At 47.8% G+C, this 21,808-nt stretch overlaps 1 protein-coding gene across 3 annotated transcripts in view; it reads left to right on the top strand.

The window, feature by feature from the left end:
• Positions 1–21,808, top strand: part of FIRRM (FIGNL1 interacting regulator of recombination and mitosis) — a 229,243-nt gene that overhangs the window by 56,074 nt on the left and 151,361 nt on the right. For all 3 annotated transcript variants that reach the window (XM_075335974.1, XM_075335975.1, XM_075335976.1), the window contains 2 exons: positions 7,171–7,333; positions 7,993–8,077. In XM_075335974.1, the coding sequence (XP_075192089.1) occupies positions 7,171–7,333; positions 7,993–8,077 (248 nt within the window). The remainder of the gene's footprint in view (positions 1–7,170; positions 7,334–7,992; positions 8,078–21,808) is intronic.

Below are 21,808 nucleotides of genomic sequence, written 5' to 3'. Positions count from 1 at the left end.
TAGCCCTCCCCTCCTCAGTGCTAGCCCTCCCCTCCTCAGTGCTAGCCCTCCCCTCCTCAGTGCTAGCCCTCCCCTCCTCCAGAGCCTGCCCTCCCCTCCTCAGCGCTGCACCGCCCCTCCTCCAAGCCGGCCCGCCCCCCGCAGCTGTGGTCTGATCGCACGGTCGGACCTCAGTTGCAGGGACTCTATCATGACACTTGGTTCCCGCTGTGCTGCCAGCGTCAGCCGAGTGTCATGCGAGGATCGCAGTAGTCCCCCGTGTGGCCCCGGCCAAATGGTATAAATTGTGGTGAATTCCTGCTTTTTTGGGACCTCAGCACATGGTGTCTGCAATTTATTCCAGCCAAATTTGTGCTTCAAAAATCAAACAGCTGAACCCAAACAGACATGTCTGGCCACAAATGGGATTTGGCCGTTGTCAGAAGAAGTCACATAATAAGTTGTGAGGAGGAGGAAATGAACCCTACAGTCACTTCAGAACTGTCCATCAAACAATAGGATTTATAAGTGTTCTTGAAAAAACAAAAAAAGAATTTACTGCAAAATTTTAAGCTTTGTAAAATCTTAAAATAAAAGGAAGTTTAAAAACTGCTGCTGAAATGAAGGCGACATGTGGGAAAAAACATACTTTTTTGTGGTATGGTTCTCTGGGTTATTTGTGTAAACATACAAAGTTTTAAAATTGCAATTTCTTCGGCGCTCCATTGGGAGACCCAGACGATTGGGTGTATAGCTACTGCCTCCGGAGGCCACACAAAGTATTACACTAAAAAGTGTAAGGCCCCTCCCCTTCTGCATATACACCCCCCGTGGGATCACGGGCTCCTCAGTTTTATGCTTTGTGCGAAGGAGGTCAGACATCCACGCATAGCTCCACTGTTTAGTCAGCAGCAGCTGCTGACTATGTCGGATGGAAGAAAAGAGGGCCCATACTAGGGCCCCCAGCATGCTCCCTTCTCACCCCACTTTTGTCGGCGGTGTTTGTTAAGGTTGAGGTACCCATTGCGGGTACGGAGGCTGGAGCCCACATGCTGCTTTCCTTCCCCATCCCCCTGAGGGCTCTGGGTGAAGTGGGATCTTACCGGCCTCCAGGCTCTGAGGCCGGGCTCCATCCACAGACCCGGAGATCCTGCTGGAATGGAGCTGAGTATCGTCAGGGACAAGGCCCTGCAACGTTAAGGTACTCTGTGTCCCCGTACAGACCACGCACACACACACCAGCATGCTGGGTGTGTTAGTGCGCCGGGGACAACAGCGCTGCGCGCTGGGGCTATACTCACTGCAGCTTAGCTGAGTGAGTTAATGTGTGGGAAACTGCCGCGCCGGCCGCTGTTAGAAGCTGCGGCGCGGATGAGACTTGTGGTGCGCCGGGGACTTCCGCGCTGACCGTGCTTTTACGACGGCAGCGCTTATAAATCGAGTCCCCGGCTTTTGCGGCCTAGTTTCGTTTCCTTCCCGCCCCCGGGCCTGCCAGTCAGGGAAGGGGCGGGACGCTGTACAATGGTCAGCACCGAGGGCTGGAGTCTTATTTACATACTCCAGCCCCCTCACTGGGCACAGTGGGACGCCAGTTTCCCGCTCGTTGTCTGGGGCACGCCCACGGCCCGCCCCTCTTCACAGGACGCCGGCAGCCATTCCTGCATGCAGTCTAAGCTGGAGAACGGACACAGGCTCTGGGAGACCCGGTCAAGGGATTCTGGCGACCACACACCCGCTTAAGCGGGCGGTAAGCAGCACCTTGGTGCTGACCCCACTAGTGCCACAGTGTTTTGTGTACTTTATGCTTGTACCTATATTTGCACTGTACGGTCGCTTCTTGGCTAGATACCCCTGGATTGCTCTGAGGAGACAACAGCATGTCGTCCGCAGAAAAGCAAGGGTGCCAAGGCACAGGCTTTCTATGCTGTCTGTACCGCATGTGAGGCTGTTTTACCGGCAGGTTCCACTAACCCCCATTGGGTAGAGTCTCTGCTAGTGGTGGCCCAGAGAGAGCCACCTGTGAAACTGTCCAGAGGACAGAGTTTGCAGTTTTTTGCGGATAAAATGTCTGGGACTATGACCAAGATTCTAGAAACTTGCAGTCCAAGCCGGTGACTCAGACAATGGGCACTGTTGAACAATGCCCCCCGGTCTCCCTCAGTTGGAACTAATACGTGCTCCAAGGGGGTCCCATACATCCCAGGCTGAAGGCTCTGCACGGACGACAGTCCCAGTCAGCCTAAGCGAGCTCGCTGGGAGAGACCCTCGACTTCACACACTAGTCAGGGTCTCAGCGAGAGGATTCTCTGTATGATGAGGCAGAGGTAGCTGATCAGGATTCTGATCCTGAGACCGCTTTCAATCTGGATGCTCCTAATAGTGACGCCATGGTGAACGATCTCATAGCGTCCATCAATAGACTGGTGGATATTTCTCCCTCAGCCCCTCCAGTGGAGGAGTCAGCTTCGCAGCAGGAGAAATTCCATTTCAGGTATCCCAAGCGTAAATTCAGTACTTTTTTGGGCCACTCTGACTTCAGAGAAGCAGTCCAGAAACACCACGCTTATCCAGACAAGCGTTTCTCCACACGTCTTAAGGATACACGTTATCCCTTTCCCCCTGACGTGGTCAAGCGCTGGACCCAGTGTCCAAAGGTGGATCCCCCAATCTCCAGGCTTGCGGCTAGATCCATAGTTGCAGTGGAAGATGGGACTTCACTTAAAGATGCCATTGTCAGACAGATGGACCTCTGGTTGCAATCTGTCTATGAAGCTATCGGCGTGTCGTTTGCTCCGGCATTCGCAGCCGTATGGGCGCTCCAAGCTATTTCAGCTGGTCTTGCGCAGGTGGACACTGTCACACGTATATCTGTGCCGCAGATGGCGTCCTTAACCTCGCATATGTTTGCATTGCGACTTACGCTATTAATGCTGTCCTGGACTCTACGAGCCGTACGTCAGTGGCGTCCGCCAACTCCGTGGTTTTTACGCAGAGCCTTGTGGTTAAGGGAATGGAAGACAGATTCTGCTTCCAAAAAGTGTTTAACCAGTTTGCCATTATCTGGTGTCAGACTGTTTGGTGAGCGATTGGATGAAATCATTAAACAGTCCAAGGGTAAGGATTCTTCCTTACACCAGCCCAGATCAAACAAAACCCAACAGAGGAAAGGACAGTCGAGGTTTCGATCCTTTCCAGGCTCGGGCAGGTCCCAGTTTTCCTCGTCCATAAGGACTCAAAAGGCTCAGAGGGGCTCAGATTCCTGGCGGGCTCAATCACGCCCAAAGAAGGCAGCCGGAGGAACCGCTACCAAGGCGCTTTCCTCATGACTTTCAGCCCTCTCTCTCCGCATCCGCGGTCGGTGGCAGACTCTCCCGCTTTGGCGACATTTAGCTGCCACAGGTCAAAAACCGGTGGGTGAGAGACATTTTGTCTCACGTGTACAGGATAGAGTTCTGTTCTCGTCCTCCGGCTCGATTCTTCAGAACTTCCCCACCTCCCGACCGAGCCGATGCTCTTCTGCAGGCAGAAGGAGTGGTAATCCCTGTTCCTCTGCAGGAACAAGGTCACGGTTTTTACTCCAATCTGGTTGTGGTGCCAAAAAAGGACGGCTCTTTCCGTTCCGTTCTGGACCTATAACTGCTCAACACATGAAAACCAGGCGGTTCCGGATGGAATCCCTCCGCTCCGTCATTGCCTCAATGTCTCAAGGAGATTTCCTAGCATCAATAGACATCAGGATGCTTATCTCCACGTGCCGATTGCTCCAGAGCACCAGTGTTTGCTACGATTCGTTATAGAAGACGAGCATCTTCAGTTCGTAGCCCTGCCCTTCGGTCTGGCGACAGCCCCACGGGTTTTCACCAAGGTCATGGCAGCAGTGGTAGCAGTCCTGCACTCTCAGGGTCACTCTGTGATCCCTTACTTGGACGATCTACTTGTCAAGGCACCCTCTCAAGAGGCATGCCAACACAGCCTGAACGTTGCGCTGGAGACTCTCCAGAGTTTCGGGTGCATCATCAACTTTTCAAAGTTAATTCTGACCCCGACCCAATCGCTGAGATATCTTGGCATGGAGTTTCATACTCTCTCAGCGATAGTGAAGCTTCCGCTGGACAAACAGCGTTCACTACAGACGGGGGTGCAGTCTCTCCTTCAAGGCCAGTCACACCCCTTAAGACGCCTCATGCACTTCTTAGCGAAGATGGTAGCAGCAATGGAGGCAGTCCCTTTCGCGCAGTTTCATCTGCGTCCACTGCAATGGGACATTCTCCGCCAATGGGATGGGAAGTCGACGTCCCTAGACAGGAACGTCTCCCTTTCTCAGACGGTCAAGGACTCTCTTCAGTGGTGGCTTCTTTCCACCTCATTGTCAAAAGGAAAGTCCTTCCTACCCCCATCCTGGGCGGTGGTCACGACAGACGCGAGTCTGTCAGGGTGGGGAGCAGTCTTTCTCCACCACAGGGCTCAGGGTACGTGGACTCAGCAAGAGTCCACCCTTCAGATCAATGTTCTGGAAATCTGGGCAGTGTATCTTGCCCTGCAACCCTTCCAGCAGTGGCTGGAAGGCAAACAGATCCGAATTCAGTCGGACAACTCCACAGCGGTGGCATACATCAACCACCAAGGCGGAACACGCAGTCGGCAAGCCTCCCAGGCAGTCCGGCGGATTCTGATGTGGGTGGAAGACAGAGCATCCACCATATCCGCAGTTCACATCCCGGGCGTAGAAAACTGGGAAGCAGACTTCTTCAGTCGCCAGGGTATGGACGCAGGGGAATGGTCTCTGCACCCGGACGTGTTTCAGGAAATCTGTAGCCGCTGGGGGATGCCGGACGTCGACCTAATGGCGTCTCGGCACAACAACAAGGTCCCAATTTTCATGGCGCGGTCTCACGATCAAAGAGCTCTGGCGGCAGGCGCCTTAGTTCAGGATGGGTCGCAGTTCCAGCTACCCTATGTGTTTCCCCCTCTGGCACTGTTGCCCAGAGTGCTACGCAAGATCAGCTCCGATTGCCGCCGCGCCATCCTCGTCGCCCCAGACTGGCCGAGGAGGTCGTGGTACCCGGATCTGTGGCATCTCACGGTCGGCCAACCGTGGGCACTACCAGACCGGCCAGACTTACTGTCCCAAGGGCCGTTTTTTCTGTCTGAATTTTACGGCCCTGAACCTGACTGTGTGGCCATTGAGTCCTGGATCCTAGCGTCTTCAGGATTATCTCAAGACGTCATTGCCACCATGAGACGGGCTAGGAAGCCGACGTCTGCCAAGATCTACCACAGGACGTGGAAGATATTCTTATCTTAGTGCTCTGCTCAGGGAGTGTCTCCCTGGCCATTTGCATTGCCTACTTTTCTTTCCTTCCTGCTCTGGTTTGGAAAAAGGTTTGTCGCTCGGCTCCCTTAAAGGACAAGTCCCAGCGCTGTCTGTATTCTTTCAGAAGCGCCTAGCACGACTTCCTCAGGTACGCACGTTCCTGCAGGGGGTTTGTCACATTGTCCCTCCGTACAAGAGGCCGTTAGACCCATGGGATCTGAACAGGGTACTAATTGCTCTCCAGAAGCCGTCCTTCGAGCCTCTGAGGGATGTTTCACTTTCTCGACTTTCACAGAAAGTGGCCTTTCTGGTAGCGGTCACATCTCTTCGGAGAGTGTCCGAACTAGCAGCGCGGTCAGCCAAAGCTCCCTTCCTGGTGTTTCACCAAGACAAGGTAGTGCTGCGCCTGATTCCGGAGTTTCTCCCTAAGGTGGTATCCCCCCTTTCTTCTCAATCAGGATATCTCCTTACCTTCCTTTTGTCCTCATCCAGTTCATCGATATGAAATGGATTTGCATTTGTTGGATCTGGTGAGAGCACTCAGAATCTACATTTCCCGCACGGCGCCCCTGCGCCGCTCGGATGCACTCTTTGTACTTGACTCTGGTCAGCGTAAAGGGTCGCAGGCTTCCAAATCCACCCTGGCTCGATGGATCAAGGAACCAATTCTTGAAGCCTACCGTTCTGCTGGGCTTCCGGTTCCATCAGGGCTGAAGGCCCATTCTACCAGAGCCGTGGGTGCGTCCTGGGCATTACGGCACAGGCTACGGCTCAGCAGGTGTGCCAGGCAGCTACCTGGTCGAGTCTGCACACTTTCCCTAGCATTATCAGGTGCATACCTACGCTTAGGCGGATGCCAGCCTAGGTAGAAGAGTCCTGCAGGCGGCGGTTGCCTCCATGTAGGGAAGGGCTGTTTTACGGCCCTAACTTGATTAATTTACCCACCCAGGGACTGCTTTTGGACGTCCCAATCGTCTGGGTCTCCCAATGGAGCGCCGAAAAAGAAGGGAATTTTGTTACTTACCGTAAATTCCTTTTCTTCTAGCTCCAATTGGGAGACCCAGCACCCGCCCTGTTTCCTTCGGGATTTTTGTTTTTTTCGGGTACACATGTTGTTCATGTTGAATGGTTTCAGTTCTCCGATGTTCCTTCGGATTGAATTTGTTTAACCAGTTATTGGCTTTCCTCCTTCTTGCTTTTGCACTAAAACTGAGGAGCCCGTGATCCCACGGGGGGTGTATATGCAGAAGGGGAGGGGCCTTACACTTTTTAGTGTAATACTTTGTGTGGCCTCCGGAGGCAGTAGCTATACACCCAATCGTCTGGGTCTCCCAATTGGAGCTAGAAGAAAAGGAATTTACGGTAAGTAACAAAATTCCCTTCTTTTTGTAAATTTTGCAAATATTTTGGTAAACAAAACCCACAAAACATACCTAAATGTACAAGTAACAAAGTTTAATGTGTCATGAAAATCTCAAACGCTGGGATATGTAGACGCGTTCCAGAGTTATTACCACATAAAGTGACAGATTGAAAAAAGGGGCTGGGTCTCCGTCACTAAGGGGTTAAATGTAACCCTACTTTCTAAAGCCTGCAGGATCTCATATGCTGTATAATGTCAGTGTGTTCCACACGAGTAGACCACATCTCTCAGAATGGTAAGATGGATGTTACCTCTGTGCTGTGACATTCTGCAATAATCAGACTCGTGTTGTGTGGAATTCATGGTGCTTTCTATGATTGTGGTTGTATCTGCGTCATATCACCGTGTCATATCACCTCACTGTTACTCTGTTAGAATGCAAATCACCCTGATCACAATCCTGTTACTCAGTACAGTTGCATGTTGGATGGTAACACAGCTACTTCTTTCCCAGGATAGTGATTCCGTATATTGTGGAAGACTCCATCTGGTTTCAGATTTACTTCAAGCCCTCTTCAAGGAGGCAGTGTCCCTTGAAAAACAGTTAATGGAACTTCTGGATAAAACTACTATAACTGCGTCCGCATCAGTCGGGGAAATCACAGGCATGGTCTCCGGTAGGTTCTGAGCAGATACTCCTGAAGATCATCACACCGTTGATCGTTAGTTGTAAGGCTTATGTGCACACAGAGGTTTTAATAGTTTTATTATGTAGCAGGTCTGCTCAAAGAAATACCTGAAAAGTCTCTTAAAACACCATTGCAGCATTTTTTTTTTATTTTGCCGCTCTAGTAGTGCTTTAAATCCAAGTCCCACTGTCCCCTGTCTTACACTAACCCTCTGGCATCTTGATCTTCTATCCGTCCCACTCCCGTCAGTCTTCTCCAGTTTGTAATCTGCCAGCTGCTCCGGTGTTTCATTGAGAGCACCGGAGGTCACAACTAAATAGAAGTCTATAACAGCCTCATTCTGGTTCTCATAGAGTTGTATTGAGCACTTGTGACGTGACTTACGGCTTCAGAAGATGAGGTCCCAGGATGATGCTGTAAAACCAGAGTGACGTCCTTAAAAGGTGAAGATGCAAAGGGTGTCTACTGTACAAGAGTAGGGGCACGGACCTTAGCTGAAAAGCACTGCCTCAGCGCTGCTTTTCTTATTTGCATGGACTTTTCCCCATTGTCATTTTAGTTTTGCTGTTAGTAATAACATACTGTATATACAATGTGGTGTGTGTATATAAAATTTATATCCTATTTAATTTTTTTTTTTTTTACAGTTGTGCATACATTTTTAGATATTTGTGCCATTGTTTCTAAAATGGACCATGCCGTGCATGCAAACACATGGAAGTTTATCATCAAGTGAGTAAATCAAATCACATTTTTTGTTGCCTTAACCTCTTTATGACCTTTGACACACATGTTTTTCAAAGGTCACGTCTCTGCCTTTGAGGAGGCCTCACACACCGAGCCCACATCTTTCGCGGCAGATGATATCTGACTTAATCAGCCATCATGTGCCATTAACAGCCAAAGATTGAGCACAAAACGCAAGCATTCAAATCACTCCCCTTTTTCCAATTTAAAAATAAAACATTGAAAATAAAAACTACACATTTGGTATTGCTGCGTTTGTGAAAGTCTAATTTATCAAAATATCTTAAAAAATTAATCTGTAAACAGCGTAATGACAAAAAATTGAAACGCCAGATTATGTTTTTTTTTGCAGCCGCAACATCGCAATAAAATACAATAAGAGGTGATCAAAACATTGCATCTAACCCAAAAAGGTATCAGCAAAAAACGTCAACTCAGACTGAAAAAATAAGCTGTCACTTAGCCCCAGATCGCAAAAATTGAAAGCATTATGGGTCTCGGAAGATGGTGACACAAGGCAATTTTTTTTTATTTTATTTTCTTACAATTTCTGTATTTTCTTTCATTACCACTTAAAAAGACCAAACTATATTTCATATCTGCCTAACTGTACCGACTAGGAGAATCATACTGCTGGGCTAGTTTTACTGTGTGTGTGTATTATATATATATATATATATATAATGCATGCATACATACACACTAGCTGTAGTACCCTGCGTTGCCTGGGATAGTAATTGTCTCTCTCTCTCTCTCTCCCAGTGTGTGTCTCTCTGCCTCTCTATATATCTTTCTGTCTCTGCCTCTTTCCCAGTCTGTCTCTTTCTCTTTCCCTGTCTGTCTCTATACATGTCTGTCTATATGTCAGTCTCTGTATCAGTCTCTCTGTCTCTCTCTATCTCTTTGTCTGTCTGTATATGTCTGTCTGTCAGTCTCTTTCCGTGTCTGTCTGTTTGTCTCTCTGTGTCTGTCCTTTTCCCTGTCTGTCCCTTTCCCTGTCTTCATTGTATGTCTTTAAAGGGAACCCATATAAACTGTGGCCACCACCAGTAAATCCTGATATACAGCATTCTAGAATACTGAATAAAGGTGCCCAAGCTGATCTGTATAACATAAAAAGACCTTTTATTATACTCACCTGCAGGGCGGTCCAGTCTGATGGCCGTCTCTGGTCTTGATGTGTGCCTCCTCTCTGCTTGCAATCGCCGTCCTCTTTCCTTGCTTCGTGTGGATGACACATCCTATGTCATACACACAGTGTCCTCCATTCCGCTCCTGCACATAGGGCAGAGCAAAGTACTGTAATGTGCAGGTGCTGGGAAAGATCAAAGAACATGTGCACTACAATACGCCCATCTAACCGGACTGCCCTGCAGGTGACTATAATAAAAGGTGTTTTTTATGTTATACAGAGCGGCCTGGACACTTGCATACAGTATTCTAGAATTCTGTATATAAGGGCTTTCTGGTGGTGGCCGCAGTTTCTTTGGGAAAAAACTGTTCACTGGTTCCCTTTAACTCCTTCAGGACCTATGACATACACATACATTATGGTTGGAAAGGGGTTACTGACCTATAACTTACGGGTACTAGTGATGGGCGAACCCAGAGTGTAAAAGTCCGGATTCACACAGTTTCAAAAAGTATCCGGGTGCTGGGCCTAGCCTGGGCCCAAAGCGAATGATCCGGCAACTTGGAAAATAAAAAAAAAGTAAAAATAAAGCAAGCATGCTATACTTACCAAGTCTCCGGCGCTTCTGTAACTGTTTCCGGAGCGCTCACTTTTCTTCCGGAGCTGGATATCTGCGAGTTCGCCCATCACTAACAGGTACGTCATATCGATCACGTAAGGAAGAAGAAGCTGTGCACGTGCTGCAATCACCAACGGGAGCTAGGCGGAAGCTATAGCACAACCTCCAGCTGTCACAGCCAGGGACGTCTGCACCACCCCTGGCTGTTTAACGCCTTAAATATCGTGATCGCAGTGGGGTCCCTCTCCCATCCGATTGGGAACCTGAGACATGTTCACAGCGGTCTGATTGTTTCCATGACAACCCGAGGTTGGCATGACAATATCCCATATAGGAACTATGTAAAAAAGGTTTTTAAAAAAATGTGTTAAAATATGAATATGAAGAGCACATGAAAAAAATATACCAATTTATGTAAAAAAAATATATACTAAACAATGTACACACATTTGGTATCATCATGTATGGAACAGTTCGATCCATAAAACTGTCACATTAACCCCTTCAATGACCATAAAAAAAAGAAAAAAACTTAGCAAAAATTGTCTTCATCATACAACTGACAAAAAGTGGAATAAAACAAGTTAAAAAGTCATATATAAATAATTATAGCTGAAAATGTCAACTTGTCTCAAAAAACAAGCCGCCATACAGCTCCCTCAGGAAAAAAGGAAAAAAGTTCTAGCTCTAAGAATACAGCAATGTAAAATCTATTTTTTTTTCTATAAAATTGTTCTCGTAGTGTAAAAGCTGCAAATCATATAAATAAGTTATAAACATGGTATTGCTGTAATCATAGTTACATGAAGCATAAAGCTGTCATCACTTTGGTGAATAGCATAAATAAATAAATTCCTCAATTGCTGTTTCTTCTTGATTCTATCTTATAAAAAGGCGTGCACAAAAGTGCTAACTTTTAACATCAGTTTTCTGCACGTTTGAAAAGGACACTGTTGAACAAAGGCCAAAGATAGTCCAGAGTATCTCTGCTGCCTCATTATAGTGAATGGATCTGTCCAGAGTTTATTCTGAATCACGTATTTTGGAGATGTAGATGGAAACCCTGATGTAAGTGCTCAGCATAGAGTACAGGATAAATGTGACCCAATCCAAAATGTTCTGTACCCAAATTGCCACCATCTTAACCCACAAAAACTCAGGTCCATTAACTGTTAACAGAAATATAGGGGGCTTCCACATTACTGGTAGCACAAAGGCTCTGGAGAAGCGCTATGGCTCTCACCGAAAAAGTAATCCAGCAAATCTGCGCTCCCAAATTCAAAAGCCCTTTCGTTCCTGAGCCCCACAATGTGCCTAAACCAGAGTTATCATCCACATGTTTGGCATTTCTGTAGTGAGGAGAGCATACTTATTTACGGGGTGCGTGTCTCTAGAAGCATGATCTGGGCACAATGTACAGGCACTACAATGTACTGGACACACTAGACACTACAAGGGCTTATTTGCAATTTTTAATTCTGCAACATTCACTGCATTTGACTCCACAGGTGTTTTCCAGAGACAAATTTGTCACTACACCCGCAGATGAATCCCCAGAGGGGTGTAATTTCCAAAATGTAGTCACTTGGGGGGGTGTCTGCTGTTTTGGCATTTAGGGGCTGTGCAAATGGAATCCGCAAACTATTCTAGGAAAATCTGTGCTCCAAAGCGCTTCTTCCCTCCCAAGCCCTATCATGTGGCCAAACAGTACTGTACATAGAGTAAAAATTTCTGGCACACATGGGTTTTGTGAAGAAATAATGTTTTTATTTTAAAGTGATTTCTGCAAAGACTCACACCGCCAGTTTTTCCAACGTTTCGGCTCTTACATTCAGAGCCATCGTCTGGGTCAAAATGGATCTAATAGATTGAAGAGAGACAGAATCAGTCTTCAAAGAAAAAATATAAACAAAAGACAAAATAAAGTATATACAATAAAAGCATGCATGTTGATTTGTAAAATGATCAAACAATTCTAGCTTTAACTAAGAGCATGCTGAGGAATTAATGTGATATAATTATCAACGGATGACTTATGCAGATTAAGACATTAGAAATGGGACATAAATGTGATGAGGCACATATCAGAGATAGGGAATATCATGGATGACAGTGTTATACAAAAGAGTACAGGACGTGGCATCCAATGTGAAGATACATTGCTTAATCAGAAAATCCCAGAGTCATCATAGCATAGTATGTCAAAGCATACCCTGAGGTAGACACAGATACTTGCTAGAGCAGAAATAAATGCCTTGTAAAATGAGGCAGGGGAATGGCAGAATTAGTGCCTGTAATAGAAAGGGTGCAAAATGAGATAGAATGGACATGTTCATAGAATAACACTGAAGAGGCAACATACCAGGACTGCAGTGAGTCTGTGCCGACGCTAGTGAATATGAGGTGCTGGCGCCTAGAGAGAAGAATACTGTTAAATACATAGAGATCTATATAAAGAAGGGGTAGCATAACTATTACATACTGTGCTGTAGGGAATCAAATATAGGGCTATGTGCGCACAGTGCGTTTTTGCGCGTTTTTCGGGTGCGTTTTTGGCCTCAAAACTGCATGACTTTGCTTCCCCAGCAAAGTCTATGAGTTTTCATTTTTGCTGTCCGCACACACCTTTTTTTTTTTTAAGCTGCGTTTTTGAGCTTGAAAAAAAAAATGGACATGTCAATTGCATTGGAAAAACTCAGAGATCAAAAACGCAGCAAAATGCAGCCCAAAACGCACCAAATCGCGGGAAAAACGCATGCGTTTTTTGACACGTTTTTTCGACGCGGGTGCGTTTTTGTGCGTTTTTAGCGGCCAAAACCGCACAAAAACGCAGCGTCAAAAAAACGCAGTGTGTGAACTTAGCCTAGCAGTGGTGGATGGTAAGTTACCTTGTAAAAGCAGCAAGGTGCCTGGGAGAGACTCCAGTGTGCAGGCTGCACGACGGCCAGGTAGTAAATGGCGCCATGTGTGCTGTATAAAAAGAAGAGGGGGCGGTGCCGCATGAGACCCGGCTGGGCTGAATTTCCGGGTTGTAAACAGTGCATGCGCGCTGGTGAAAGGAGCGCGCTGAAGTGTATTTGCGTGGAGTTACGCCAAAACATACGCAAATTGCGTACAACCGGCGTAAATACCGGAAAAATGAGTAAATATCATTGTGCTGGATTTGTGCTTCCAAAGGATGGTAGTGTGGACTCAGTGAGAGCTGAAAAAGGGTATTGTACTCCAGAGAGGTGGTCAAATCTAAAATGGAGATCTATAATTAGAACCACATTTAATGATTTGCACAATATATAGAATGAATATAGATAAAGCTTGCATAATGATTAGGATAAAACAATATGCAAGAACTGGACTGTACATTTTTAACAAAGACCTAAGGATAATAATAGGCCTCTAAATGGATTACAACCCCTTTGACTAGATCTCATATTCCCTGTGGAGACCATGCGGTTCAATGGTCTGCAACGTGTGAATCCAGTACGACCCGTGTGCTCGGAGCCTCTGGATCCTATTGCCTCCTCTACGTACTATGGGAACATGTTCAAGAACTTGGAATTTGAGCTGAGCAATCGTGTGTCCGCTGGAAATAAAGTGTGCCGGAATAGGAAACAATATTTGTTTACACCTTCTAGTGGATTTATGCTTACTGATGCGGTCGCGGATATGTTGGGAAGTTTCACTAACATATCCAAGACCACAAGGGCATTTAATGAAGTAGATCACATAGGATGACTCACAGGTAAAAAACCTTGGATGTTGTATCTGAATGTAAGAGCCGAAACGTTTGCAAAACTGGCGGTGTGACTCTGCAAAAATCACTTTAAAATAAAAACATTATTTCTTCACAAAACCCATGTGTGCCAGAAATGTTTACTCTATCTATTATTAATCATTTTTCTGAGCACCAATTTATTTCCGGTTGCAGCGCAGCTCTATCCATTTACCAACCAGTCCTGTACAGTCACATGTGGGGTATTACCATGTTCAGAGAAATTGTGCAACACATTATGGAGACTTTTTTACCTATCCTCTTTGTGGAAATCTGGGGTTAAAACAACATTTTAGTTGTAAAAATGTAATTTAGTTTATTTTTTTTCCCACCCAATAGTATAAACTTTTGTGACATGCCTGTAGTGTCAATATGTTCACTGCACCCCTAGATGAATTTATTGAGGGGTGCAGTTTGTAAACTGGGGTCATTGTGAGGGGCGTTTGTTTTCAGCATGTCAGAGGCTCTATCAATTTCATATGGCACCCGCAAACCATTCCAACTAAATCTGCACTCCAATATGGCACTCCTTCCCTCCTCAATTTTACACTGTGCCTCAAAAATAGCTTTCAACCACATAAGGGGTATTGGTGAACGCAGGAGATATTCTGGAACAATTTGTATTGTCCATTTTCTCCTATTACCCTTTTTGAAAATTTTACTTTGGGGCCAAAACATTTTAGTAGAAAAAAATTTGTATTTTTTTTACATTCACAGCCCAATGCCATATAATTACATGAACAAACAAAATAGTACATTTCAAATAAGGAAAATGTAAATATGTACTTAAACTCATGGAAGGTGGCTTTATACAGAAAACGAAACCAAAGAGCAAAGAAATTCTGTACCACAGCAAGAGAGTCATTTAAAATGTATATCTTTATTGAAACAAATAGTTAAAATATAAATAATACAAATAGTGGTCAGCAGGTGGCGCCAGAACACCTACATGCATGTAGCTGCAGCATTAGTCCTACAGTAAGTGCCAAGATGTTCATCTATTACGAACCCCTGGCAGTGATCGTGTAAAAGATAAAACAACCAAAAAAAGGAAGTTGGTAAATACCAGTAGTATTAGACTGCCTTCACTGTCAGGAAGCAGTACAACAAATATAAAGATAACATATAAAGGGGAAATCATATGGCAGCGTATACCTTATGTAGGTAATAGCGCCAGCACAATCCCTACATACATGTACGTTTCGGTGTACGCCTTATTCCGTGAATGGCGCCATTAGAGAAATTGCACAACAAATTGTATGGTTCACTTTCTCCTGTTACTCTTGTGGAAATGAAAAGATTGGGAATAAGGCTATGTGCGCACGTGTGCGTATTGCATGCAGTTACGCTGCGATCTGCACCGCAGCGTAACTGCATGCGTCCTGCGTCCCCTGCACAATCTGTGAAGATTGTGCATGAGACGTGCGCACGTGGCGTATTAGAACGCAGCGATTCGGCTGCTGCCCGAAGCGTGCGTTCTAAGAAGTGACATGTCACTTCTTTCGTGCGCTTTGCATGCTGTCTATAGGGAGAGGCAGCATGCAGAGCGCACGAATTCTGCAGGCACCAGGCGCTTCAGACCGGAGCTTTTCAGCTGCGCTCTGAAGCGGACCTTTTGTGTGCGGTGCAGAGCGCTCACGTGCGCACACAGCCTAAAGCAACATTTTTGTGGTAAAATATGGAATTAACATCAGCACAAAAACCATGAGCCGGTAGCTTCCTGCTATGGGTTTCCATGGTTGGACAGCTGCATGTAAGGCCCCCTTCACATGTCCGTGAAAAACACGCACGTGTGTTACTTTCGGTTTTTCGTGTCCGTGTTCCGTTTTTATGTCCGTTTTTATGGTACGTGTGGCATCCGTGTGAATGGCGTATGCTAGCCATGTGTGCATGTGGAATGTCCGTGTGTCCGTGAGATACGTAAGTGACATGTCCGTGTGTTGCTTGTGTGGAATGTCCGTGTGTGATGCACAATGACGTTGCTACATGCCGGCTGACAGCAGACAGCGACGCGCGATGAGAATGAACCCGGATGAACTTTACCCGACTTCATTGTCATCCCGCGGCTCTGTCTGTGTGTCGCGTCCTGATTAGCGGTCACCCAGTGACCGCTAATCCCCAGAGTGACTGAAGTGAGCAGCGTGATTAACGCTGCTGTCACTCAGGCTACCCGCGGCTAGCTGGATCCTTCAACCGAGACCAGAACTCACCTTTAACTTCCTCGCTGTCACTCGGGCGACTTGCTGTCACAGTTGGAGGATCCAGCGGTGGCCGCAGGTAACCTGAGTGACATAATCGCGCGGCTCACCTCAGTTGCTGCGTGGAGCTGACAGGAGCAGCGGTGTTCTACTGCAGCTCCTGTCACCTTCATGTAGCAGAGCTGAGAGCGTCGCAGGACCTCCGTGGATTACGATGGAGCTGGAGGAATTTTCGGGGCTTAATAAAGTGGTGAACGAGGGTGTTTTTTTGTGTATTATTTCAAATAAAGGATTTTTCGTTGTGTGTGCTTATTTTCTTTAACTTACAGGTTAATCATGGAAGGTATCTCGGGGAGACGCCTTTCATGATTAATCTTGGACTTAGTGGCATCTATGGGCTATTGCCATTAACTCCTTATTACCCCGATTGCCAACGCACGAGGGCAAATCGGGATGAGCCGGGTACAGTCCCGGGACTGTTGCATCTAATGGATGCGGCAATTCCGGGCGGCTGTTGGCTGATATTGTTAGGCTGGGGGGCTCCCCATAACGTGGAGCTCCCCATCCTGAGAATACCAGCCTTCAGCCGTTTGGCTTTACCCTGGCTGGTATCAAAATTGGGGGGAACCGCATGTCGTTTTTTTATTAATTATTTATTTATTTTTACAGGTCGATATAAACACGCCCACCAGCGGCTGTGATTGGTTGCAGTGAGACAGCTGTCACTCAGCGTGGGGGCGTGTCTCACTGCAACCAACCATAGGCGCCGGTGGGCGGGGAAAGCAGGGAATACGAGATTGATTAATGAGCGACCGGCTTTTTCAAAATAGTAAAAGCCGCAGGAGTTTTTTTTTAACAGCTGTGCAGCGCCACGCTGGTGATCGGGGAACGGTGAGTATGAGAGAGGGGGAGAGACTGACCGACAGACAGAGAGGGACAGACAAGAGAGAGAGACCGACAGACAGAGAGAGACCGACCGACGGACTGAGGGAGATTGACTGACATACACAGAAAAAAAAAGAATGACCGATATCTCTTCAAAAAAGCACACAACGTACACGAACCATACGGAGATGCATCCGTGTCACGTACGTGTGCTCACGGACCCATAGACTTTCATTGGCTGTGTGTGTGCGTGTTCCGTGCAGTAAACGGACATGCATCCATGCTATAAGGATACACATACGTACCACGCACACGGACCTAATGGAAAAACGCACGTGTAACTCCAAACATTGAATAACATTGGAGTACGTATGTCCGTGTCTCCAGTACATACGGAAACGGACCAAACACGCACGTGTTTCACGGACATGTGAAGGGGGCCTAAATCACAGTGTCAGCATTGGATGGAGTTGTGTAAAGCACACAGCCGCTGTACTCTGGAGCAGTGGAAACGTTCTGTGGTGTCATGACTCACACTTCACTATGAGGCAGCGTGATGATGAGCCTGGAATTATTGACCTGCAGGATTATCTTCCTGACTGCACTGGAAATCATTTTGTTTTATCTTTATTTATTGATTTATTTATTTTAAATAATACAATCACAAGCCACGAAATGCGCAGAAATAAAAAAGCAACAAAAAACAAAGTAGTATCAATAAAGACTGTCATAAAGAGTAAAAAGTGTTTTATTAACATTGAAATCATGAAGGCAATCCATGGCAATAGTATAAATTGTATATTAAAAACATCTGACGTATTACAGGTGCTTCTCAATAAATTACAATATCATCAAAAAGTTAATTTATTTCAGTAATTCAATACAAAAAGGGAAACGCATATATTATACAGAGTCATTACACACAGAGGGATGTATTTCTATATATTATATAGTCATTACACACAGAGAGATCTATTTCTATTTATTATATAGAGTCATTACACACATTTCAAGTGTTTTTTTCTGTTAATGTGGATGATTATGGCTTACAGCCAATGAAAACCCAAAAGTCATTATCTCACAAAATTAGAATGATATATATAATGATTTTAAACTCAGAAATGTTGGTGCCTACTGAAAAGTCTGTACAGTAAATGCTCGCAATACTTGGTCAGGGCTCCTTCTGCATGAATTACTGCATCAATGCGGTGTGGCATGGAGGAGATCAGCCTGTGGCACTGCTGAGGTGTTATGGAAGCCCAGGTTGCTTTGATAGCAGCCTTCTGATTGTCTGCATTGTTGGGTCTGGTGTCTCTCATAGATTCTCTATGGGGTTTAGGACAGGAGAATTTGCTGGCAAATCTAGTACAGTGATACTGTGGTTATTAAACCAGGTATTGGTACCTTTGGCATTGTGGACAGGTGCCAAGTCCTGCTGGAAAATGAAGTTTTTCCAGCACCCATGACGGCACCACGAGAGAGAGGGGATCCGCCCTTCAAGGACAGGAAACCTCCAGAATAAAAAGGGGCGGCACCTCTCCCCGCATCAGTTGGTTTCCTGTCCTTGAACAGGGAGCCTCCAGAGATCTAATCGATTCCAGAAGGTCCTGAGGGGCCGAAGATTCAAGTCCGGTGCCCGGTCGACCGGCTCTGGCAGCGGCACGGGTCCTGCTGCGGTCGGCCGCGGTGCTGTGGAGCTGCCGCATCAGACCCATGGGGGTCCGGAGTGCGTGCAGCGCGCCCGATTGGAGCGCCAGGAGCCTGCGGGGCAGGTAAGTGGATCCTCCAGGGGACCTGTCCGCAGGGCTCTCCCGTCGCAGCATACCCACGGGGGTTATGTCTGCGCATGGGCTCCTTCCCTTCCTTCCCCCCTCCTCTCCTTACCGGCGTCCTGTTTGCTGAGGAGCTGTCAGTGGAGAGATGTAACCATGACTATACCGCCTCTGGAGGACATAGTGTCCGGGCGCGTGCCGGCCGAGATGGGGGGGCGGCTGCTGCGATCCCTGCGGGGCGTCCTCGTGGCAGCTGAGGATGTGGCGCTTCCGAGGAGCACCATATTGTGAGTGGATAGGAGATGTCCAGGCTGTGCGCAGGCGCGCGTTTGTTCCAATGTGCGGCCTGTGGAGCCGGATGGGACGTCCGCCGGAAGTGGGGGCGGAGTCGCCAGCATGTCTTTGAAAATTAGAGCGGCAATCCTCTCTATGGTGCCTGTGCTCTGTGGCCATGACGGACAAACAGTCAGCAGCGTCTCCTTCGCCTCCCTCCTCTCCAAAACCTCCCTCTGATCATGATACAGCCTCCCTGAAGCGTCAGCAGAAGGGGGGAAAGGAGGACAGTGTCGCTGGCTCAGGGGGCAAGCGTGGGGGGACGGATGACCGGTCCTCCAAACGAAAGGAACCTGACTCTCCTGACAGAAGACGGCCTTCTAGAGGACGGAAGTCAGATGAGGGCCCTGCTGAACCGGTATAGCCTCTGGGCATCGGTGGGTGAGTGCACCTCAGATGTTCTGCTTTTAATGGCGGTCATATTGTCTGTTTTTTTTATAGGAGCGCAGTAAACCTAAGAAGTGTTTATCTAAATCCAGACATAAGGAATGTGCCTTGTGCTGTAAAGAACTTGCTGGTTCTTGGACTAAGAGATTGTGCAAAGGCTGCATTCAGCAAACTTTGTCAGAGGAACAGCCAGGATTTGCCTCCGACCTCAGGTCCCTCATACGGGAAGAGGTCAGGGACTCCCTCCGATCACTGTCTGGAGCACAAAGTGCTGGGGGTTCTCGGGCTCCTTCGCCGGTCCACGAGGACTCTGATAGGTCTGATGGGGAATGTGATTCCTCTGGCTCTACTTCCCGCTCCTCCTCTGATAGTGACTCAGGGGGTCGCCAGTGCTTCCCACTCGATAATATGAAGAAGTTAGTTATGGCGGTGAGGACCACCATGGGCCTCACGGATGAGAAACCTGAAAAGTCTATCCAGGATAGGATGTTTGGGGGCATGGAACAGAAGAAACGACGCTCCTTCCCGGTGGTGGATAAAATACAAGCCTTAATTGCCCGGGAATGGAAGAGACCTAATAAGAAGCATTCCATTCCTGGCGCCTTTAAGAGAAAATACCCGTTTGAGGAGGCCTCCTGCTCCACATGGGATAAGGCGCCAAAATTGGATGTGGCTGTCGCTAAGGCATCCAAAAAGTTTGCCTTGCCATTTGAGGACATGGGCTCCCTGAAAGACCCATTAGATAAGAAAGCTGATCACTGCCTAAAGAATACCTGGGAAGCTGCTGCCGGAGGACTAAGACCCGCCATTGCGGCTACCTGTACGGCTAGATCCCTGACTATATGGATTGACGAACTGGAAGACCAGTTTAGATCCCGAGCACCTAAGGAGGAGATTGCGTCCTCCCTCTCCAAATTGCGGGGGGCGGCGGCCTTCCTTGCGGATGCCTCGGCGGACTCCACTAAGTTGGCTGCAAAGTCAGCATCCCTCTCCAATGCGGCTAGAAGGGCTCTCTGGCTGAAATGCTGGCCAGGGGATCTGCAGACTAAGTCTAAACTCTGCAATATCCCTTGTCAAGGTGAATTTCTGTTCGGGCCGGTGCTGGATGACATCCTGGAAAAAGCTAGCGACAAGAAGGGCGGCTTTCCCTTTCCATCATTTCCTTCTTCACGGCGGTCCTTTCGGAGGAAGCCTGTTCGCCGCCCCACCCGACCGCGGGATCGGAATACCTGGTCTGATAGAAAGACTCAGGGAAAGGGGTTCATGTTCAAGGGCCCCTCAAAAGATCAGAATAAGTCGTCCAAGTGACTCGCTTTCCCAGGTCGGAGGGAGGCTCTCTCAGTTCCTTCCGGCCTTGGAAAGGATTTCCTCCAGTGCATGGATACTGGCCCTTATACGCTCCGGCCTCCGGCTCCCCTTCCTTCGGCCTCCTCCTCACCGGTTTGTGGTTACCCCTCTGCGTCGTTCCCCGGCGGAACAGCTGGCATTGGAAGCAGAGGTCCGTCACCTCCTCTCCAAGAGGGTTCTAGTGGAAGTTCCCTCAAGGGAACAGGGAGAAGGGTTCTATTCCACCCTCTTTCTGGTAGGGAAGCCTGACGGTTCCTATCGCACAATCATCAACCTGAAAGCCCTCAACCGGTTCCTTCAAATAGACAGCTTCAAGATGGAGTCCGTGCGGTCCATAGTGAAATATCTGTATCCCCACTGTCACATTGCTGTCATAGACTTACGCGATGCATATTATCATGTCCCAATCCACTCTCTCTTCCAATGCTTCCTCAGGATAGCCCTCCACATGGATGGTCGGGTCTGCCATTTCCAATACAAAGTCCTCCCCTTCGGTCTGGCCATCGCCCCGAGGATTTTTACGAAGATAATAGCAGAAATGTCGGCATATCTGCGTCAGAGAGAGGTCCTTCTGATTCCTTATCTGGACGACTTCTTGATCGTGGGCGCCTCGGCTCTTCATTGCGCGGCCCTTCTCCGGCAGGTGCAAGTTTCCCTGCGGGAGCTGGGCTGGTTGATCAACGAGGAAAAGTCCAGATTAATTCCATTAAAGGTTCAGCTGTTTCTGGGACTCACTTGGGACTCCGACACTCAACTCTGTCGGTTGCCTCCTTCCAAAGTGGAAGCCCTTCGGACCCAGATAGACCGGACTCTGAGGCACCGGCGTCTGACTCTCCGGGGGGCAATGTCCCTCCTGGGCTCCCTGACTGCGACCATCCCGGCCGTCAGATGGGCTCAGGCACACACCAGGGTCCTGCAGTGGAATATCTTACAGCATCAGACGGCTCACGGGGGCCATCTGGACAGACTCATCGTTCTCAAACATCGCACATTGCAGTCCCTCTATTGGTGGCTAGATCCGGTCCACTTGGGCAGAGGGGTGCCTTGGAGGGCGCCAGAGCCCGTGGTGGTAACCACCGACGCCAGTCTCTTCGGTTGGGGGGCACATCTGGACGCTCATTTCATTCAGGGACGATGGTCTGGAGAAGAAGCTCAAAATTCCTCGAATACAAGGGAATTGCTGGCGGTGGAAAAGGCGTTAGGTCATTTCATGCCATGGTTGAGGGGTCAACATGTAAAAGTTCTGTCGGACAACCAAGCGACGGTAGCTTATC

This window comes from Anomaloglossus baeobatrachus, chromosome 2 (assembly GCF_048569485.1).
Source record: "Anomaloglossus baeobatrachus isolate aAnoBae1 chromosome 2, aAnoBae1.hap1, whole genome shotgun sequence".
In the NCBI taxonomy this organism is placed as follows: Eukaryota; Metazoa; Chordata; class Amphibia; order Anura; family Aromobatidae; genus Anomaloglossus; species Anomaloglossus baeobatrachus.
This window is presented reverse-complemented; position numbering and strand designations above follow the sequence as displayed.